Source organism: Alosa sapidissima, chromosome 21, assembly GCF_018492685.1.
Source record: "Alosa sapidissima isolate fAloSap1 chromosome 21, fAloSap1.pri, whole genome shotgun sequence".
In the NCBI taxonomy this organism is placed as follows: Eukaryota; Metazoa; Chordata; class Actinopteri; order Clupeiformes; family Clupeidae; genus Alosa; species Alosa sapidissima.
In genome coordinates, this window is record NC_055977.1 from 18,956,843 (window position 1) to 18,963,805 (window position 6,963).

The window sequence follows — 6,963 nt, forward strand, 5'->3', positions numbered from 1 at the left end:
GACCTACTTCAACAGTAAATTACACAATAGGCCTACTCACTGATTGTCTTTACACCTTGCTTATTGTGTCAGAGAATTTATATGATTTAAACTGGCATGCCTTACATAGGCAGTGTTGCAGAAATGTTTGGATTTACATACAACTTGGTTCAATATTGCAAACAACTCATCTATATTATATTTTACCACGTCTGCTCACAGACCACTTGGGCTAGCTTGCGGACCACCAGTGGTCCCCGGACCACACTTTGAGAAACACTGATTTAGATAAAGAGAAAATGTCATTCACATTGCAGGTATCAACCAATTTATGTTTCATTTACGAGCTATGAGATAGCTAAACAGTGCATCATTTTGGGCTAAACAAAACATAAAAACATGATAGGTAAACTTTAAATAAATGAAAACAGCTGAACAGCATTTGCAATGTAAAACTGATTATGCATGGTTGTAAAAGAAAGAAGACATGGATACTGTGTATTGAAAGTGGCAGTAGAACTGACACACACATGACTGCATTACACTGTGTTAAGGAGGGAGTGACTCCGTAATCTTACAGATTATAATCCAATCTACAATGTACAAGTCCTTTACAGTAAACTGATAAATTCACAGAGGCAGTTCCAGAATGTCATGGCCGTTAGTTCTTAATGGGTAGGCTTCAGCATTCCAGCACTTGTGGCCATATGGATTTGACGAGCATTTTCAAGATACTTGCATGTTATCGCTCTGTACAGTACACACCCTTCCCACAGTCAGACTTTGATCACTGCCTTGACATTTCTCCACACTAGCTGCGCTGATCTGAGTGGGAATTACCTCTCGCTCATCAATACAGGCTAAACGTTGGAAATGGTTTCAGCTGAGGTGTCAGCATAGTGGGCTCTTGAACTCAAGTGCCAACACCCTGTTTCCCTGTTTATCTGTGATGCTGTAACTGTCAGATTGGTCAGGTTCTTCGACATAGGGCCTGTCGCTCAGAGCTTGCCCTCTTCGATCAGTTTATTGAGGCCTCCACAGATCTTTGTCAGGTGTGGCCACAGTGATCCCTCGTGATCGTAGAGGTTGGTCAGTAGATCCGGGTCAGCGTAGTGGTTGAAGACATGGCGGATGCGATCCAGGGATTTTGGTGTGAGGTGCTTCTCAACCAACTGCAATAGTATGTCCCGACATATGACCAAGTTGTCTATCATGATCGACTTGTCAAAAGTGAACTCTACCTGAAAGGGAGACATAAAATAAATTGTTTTTTTGTCATCAGGACTGATGAAGCACTGTGTTGACAACATCTGGATAGATAGATAGATAGATAGATAGATAGATAGATAGATAGATCTTCATGTTTATATGTGGTCTGCAAAGTAAAAGTATTTTCTAACTCCCATTGTACTCAGTGGTTAGTCAGAGCAAACAGCATGATTTCTTCTATGTCATATCGGCTCAGTTAGTCACAGGATTGACTTGTGGTAGTGGAAGATAATATCAGATATGAGTAGATAAGACTAAAGAAAAACAAGCAGGTACAAACAAGTAGGGCTGGACAAATGATCAACAGTAAATGTCCTTCAGGGACATTGTAAATGAGTTGGCACATCCTATCCATCCAAATACTTCCAGTCCAACAGTTTCTCTGTGTTTCAGTGGGTATGGTGATTGTTAGTATTTACCTGCCAACCATATTGTTATTGATATGCCAATCAATTATTAATTTAGCCAATCATATCATATTGTAAGTACTTCAGAACTAGGTCAATGTGCTTGATTGGCTTTAGGTTGACATATTAAAGTGTACAGTATGACATTTGTGGGAATGAGATCATCATCAAATTTAGGGCCAATGTGAAACATTACTCAGCCCCCCGCCCATATGCCTTTTTCGCCATATGATAATTTACTATGAGTCTGGCATGGATTAATCTTCATCTGTCTAATTGTCTACAGCTGGAACACTGTCGTATTATGGTCTGTCATTCTACTTACTTCTTGAAAGCTGATGGCTGTCATCGCTCCATGATGAAACTTCTTCTTGAACTCATGGGCCAGGGAGAGCTCGTCGGCACTGAACCGCTCATGGCGGAAGAGTACCCCCACCTTGACCGCCACTTTTATCATGTTCTTCACCACCTTCTGGGCCTCGTTGCGGTTCCCCGTGTGCTCCTTGGACACCCGGTAGAGTTCGTCCAGGATCTCGCTGCTGGTGTCATCTATGAACATCTGCATCACGGACTTGTTGGCCATGTGACTGAGGATCTTTTTCTGAGCCTTCATAGCCATGTGTTTTGAGCTGAACGTCTCCATTTTTAATCTGTGACTAAAGGGAAAAGTAGAGGTTATTCAAAACCTGCGGTGGTACAAGGTAAAACTTTGTGGCCTATGTGAGAGCTTGGTCAATCATAAAAAAGGGGCATAGATATTAATTACGAACCATATCTATTGCAAATAGTCATAATTGTTAGTATCTCATAAAATACAGCCATTCCCAAAACAAATGAATAAAACTGACAGCAACAATTGGATTACATAGACAGCCAATTAGCGAAAAGATAGCTCTTCCTTTTCCAAGAATACACCATTGCTGTCCAATCCAATTAAAAGTCCATTGTAATTTTAACAATTATTTTTCTGTTTGTCAACTACAGTAGGCTACAGTACCTACCCCACATCTTCATTTGTATAGGGACATACCACACTATGCCCACAAGAGGGCGAACTTAGTCACACATTTATAATGATTTTTTAAACCATAGACAAGTACCATTTTGTAGCTTTGGTCTGGCCAAGCCATAAGACTGAAAGCATATTTGATACTGACATCTGTCAGGTGGAGAAAAAAATCAGTTTAGACACCTCCTTCTGGTATATTGCTAGATGTGGCACTCCGTTTAAACTGAAAGAGGATAAGTGGATTTTAAAAAAATTAAAGAATATACTATATGTACTTGTCACACATTCACATTTTGATGATGATTGAACAATTAGCCAGTCACTAGACAAGATATATACAATAATCTTGTTAATCCTCTATAACAAAGTCTGTTTCTGTTTGAGAAGAGCACACAGTTTGGCTAAGAACAGGAAGCAAGACACCTCAAACAAGAATGACAACTGTTGCTGTCAATAGCTCACATACAATTGTGTAATGAACACACAGTTACAGAAAATGCTGACTATTCTTAAATATTCATCAGCAATCACTGCCTGCTTACCAGTGAGATCCATACAATATATACGGTATGGAGATGCACTGACCTGTTTTCGTCTCGTACGCTTTGTGGTACCTTTTGAGGAAGTTTCACATTTCCTGTGTGCAACTGTGTCAAAGCATCTAGACCGAAAATCACCACAATTTGACTTTGAAAGTCAAGATGTGAAAGCAACAGCATGATAGCAAAGATCTTGCCATGTTGCACAAGAGTGCACAAGCATGATTTTGTGAGGGCCACTTTTTCCAAGCTGGCAGAAAAACAGTTCTATTCAACATGTGCTTATTCAAGACCAGAAGTCTGGCACTGTGTGACTTTGTCAGTCTCGCTTCCATTGCAACATAATACTTCCACATTGTCTTTTATATTGCATACATAAGATATGCCATTATCACGTCTACAAGAAAGTGTCTCATTGAAGACTATGCATCTGCATTGGCAGTCTCTTTCTTATGGTATATTACAGAATAGCAAGCAAATAAGAATTTCTTTTAACAGTGGCCTACAAAATGTGTACAGCCATTGTCAGTGTTATTATTTTTATGGTGACAAATTATGCTGTCATTATAAGCCTGTTCAACACACAATTGATCAAAATTAGGTATGTTTAGATTGATTTTAACATAGAAGTTCCATTTGTGTAACAGTAAAGATATTTTACTTCCTAACACTATGTGAGTGGACCTGGTGCACAAGATGTATGCCTCCCTATAAGCTAATCCATTAATCTTGAAAGTAAAGCAGAACTAGTGGTCTTGAGTGGATTTAGAGAGCATGCAGTGCAATTCCATTACATCCCCTTTTATGGGTGAGGAAAATTCCAGATGACATTTCACCTGCTTGAGGCTCTTATGTCCTAGAGACCGAGTTGTTTTAGTTCAGTAGGATGTTGAGCTTTGCAATCGAATGGACTGTTGCCAGAGGCCCATTACCACAGAGCACAAGCATGCCTAACAAGTATTTCTTAATAATAACATTTAGGCCCATGGGTGTAATTCAGCTGTCTTTTCCAGGCAAAAGAATAGAAATACATAAAACATTGGCCAGTATGTTGTAGTAACAAGAGGAAAACATGTACATATAAACTGCCAGTCATTCAATCAACTTTTTTTCAGTCACATAGCCTAGTGTTTTGTATTGCCAATCAAAAAATGAACATGGTATCTCATTTAAGCTAATTTTTGGCTAAGCAGTATTATTATTTATTTGTTTATGTGTGGTGATTAAAAAGGGATGTAATAATGTCTATAAAATAGTGTGGTTGGGGCTACACCAAACCTAAAAACCCCTCATGACACCACATTTCCTCAAGAATGGACCTTTGACACAGTTTCAAAGTCAAAGACCAATCTGTTTGTGAAAAACAACTGCATTAAGACTTAAAAGGCAATGCAGATAACATCTGTTTGATTGCTGTAGTCCTCCATGGTGTGCACACAGTTATGCTGAGACCAGGCAAATGAGTGAACGCCACTAGCACAAGATGGCAAACTTCAGATGTGGAAGAGGAAGTTGATGGTGCAGACAAAATTGCTTGAGAAAAAAAGAGCTATCTCTTTGAGTATAGGCATACAAAATGTAATTGCAAAACTGCTGCTATGAATGTCCAAACTGTCATTCTGCAAAATGCATGCAAGGTAATCCCCTCAAGGCACTTGGCCCCCTTTACTGTCCACTTCTTTGAGATATGTATACACAGAAGTTTGGGACCACTTGAGGAAGCGAAAAAAGCAACAAAAAAAAATACTAGCATGTCTGTTCATGCAGTGTCTTGAAAGATTGTGAAATGTGATTTTCCCCCTTTTGCAATGCCTTATGACACATGAAAAGCCATTAATATTATTGGGCAACTCTCAACCCCTAGGGTAGAGTATGAAATAAGGTCTTAAACGCTTTATATATGAATAAGGTCTTAAACGCTTTAAATCAATTATCTCTCTAGACCCATATACACACTTGGAATCACGAACAACAGGAGGCAGGAGAAGATGTAATCTAAGAGAAGGCTACCTGTTCCTTTGGAGGCGACAGCAGGCTTGAGCTTCAGTGGGGACGCGTCTGTCAGAGTAGCCTCTTACACCAGATGTGGCGACGATTGCGCCTGTGCTGCTCTTCAACTCTGACTCAGAACAGTGGTATTGCAATTTCACAAGGAGGAACTCAGTCATTTGTTTTGGGCACGCCCAAAATGTGAATCTGACCTCCCCTTCTCTACCCCTAAAACTCTGTGCTTGTAGTAAGTTTCATTTTCTTGTTCAAGTGCTTCACTTCACGTACAATTCTGCATTTTCTTTTTGTCTTGCACTTCTCTTTTTTCTATTTAGCTGTCTAAGATATGTGTTTGCCATGCTTTCTCTTTTCAGTATATTCATTGTGATATTTAGATGACATTGCCTCTGCTTTGGTCTTCATTTGTCTACCATTCTGAAAGATTTTTTTTCATATAGGCCTTGATTCTAGCAGGCTATAATTATGATACATTCATATCTCAGTTAAGGCTGTAAGAAGATTAGGAAGACCTGTTGCATGGGAAGTGTTAACCCATTCGCGCTGGATGCTGCACGACACAACATTCTATCTCCCGCCTGATGCTGCATAGTGCAACATTGAATCTTCCGCTGGATGCTGCGTAGCGCATGCTTTTTATTTCATGTTTCTAGGTGCTACAGAGGCTTAGATGTAAAATTTTGGTAGACGTTGACAATTTTTAGTATTTTTTCAGAAAACTCTCAGGAAATAAGGTTATTTAGTCTAGAATGCCATAGGATTCTATAGGCGTTTTTAGCAGGCATTTTAGGAGTAAATGGGTTAATATAAAATGATGATATATAGAGCTAGTTTCCCAGACATGTTAAGACTAGTTCCATTAAAACTTAGTCAAGGTGTATAGGGTAAATCCATGTATGATAAACTGGCAGAAAATTGGTTTTAGAGAAGAGGATGGTGAAAAAATATTTTGTTCATGAGAAATGCTTACTTTCAGTTCCAAACCATATTTAAAGTGCTTCAAAAGAGCTTCATAAGAGTTTATTTGCAGCCAGCTTCTTTTTAGCCCAGCCAAAACTGAACTTCCTCATTGAGCAAAACCACAGTTATATTTTTCAGTCACCTATACATTTTGGTGACTCAATTGATATCATTATAGATAGCCAATTTCAAGATTTACTATATATTCAGTATGAACTCATTACTCATGTGCCTTTTCCTAATGACCTTGCACCTGGAGGACCTTCCCTCTGTCCACTCTCTGGGCAATGATTTAGTAATCAGTTTAACGCCACTGCTCCTGGTTTTGGGTGCTGCACAGATCTGGAGTTGCGATGGAGCAATGAGGCTGGTTGTCACGGCAACAGACAGGAAGTAAAGTTGCAAGTTGGTTTCCGGATTGTTCCACCAATCAGCTATTTCTATCTCAGAGGGAAATGACTAAGTGGAGAGATAATTTAGGGATAGGGGAGGCAGGGACTGGGGGGGGGGTTGACCCAACAAACACCCCGAAAAGCGGCATCTGACCCTCCATGGGTTCACTTACGTCTGGAAAACTCAAGTACTTCCAGCCTCTATGACTACATTTACTTGAGAGAATCACTGCTATCTTATATGACACCACAATTACTAAGGCCCTTGGACTCTTAATTGGATTGCAGCTCTGGAGCTGCACACTTCATATGAGTCATCATGCCCCATTGGTCCATTCTTACAGTAAGTGACCACGCTTGTGCTACAGTAAGTGTACCATTCATTCAAAGGCAGGGAGACA

At 39.7% G+C, this 6,963-nt stretch overlaps 1 protein-coding gene across 2 annotated transcripts; it reads right to left on the reverse strand.

Annotated features, from left to right (window-relative positions):
• Window positions 1-255: 255 nt before the first annotated feature.
• On the reverse strand, window positions 256-5,386 carry LOC121695394 (tumor necrosis factor, alpha-induced protein 8-like protein 2 A). 2 transcript variants are annotated; one of them, XM_042076182.1, is made up of 3 exons: window positions 5,214-5,386; window positions 1,981-2,311; window positions 256-1,220 (listed from the first exon to the last, which is right to left on the reverse strand). In XM_042076182.1, the coding sequence occupies exons 1-3, from the start codon at window positions 5,369-5,371 to the stop codon at window positions 978-980; spliced, it is 732 nt and encodes a 243-aa protein (XP_041932116.1). In that variant the 5' UTR covers window positions 5,372-5,386; the 3' UTR covers window positions 256-977. The 2 variants fall into 2 exon arrangements, with proteins under 2 accessions (XP_041932116.1, XP_041932117.1); XM_042076183.1 differs by lacking the exon at window positions 5,214-5,386 and adding an exon at window positions 3,250-5,181.
• Window positions 5,387-6,963: the final 1,577 nt, after the last annotated feature.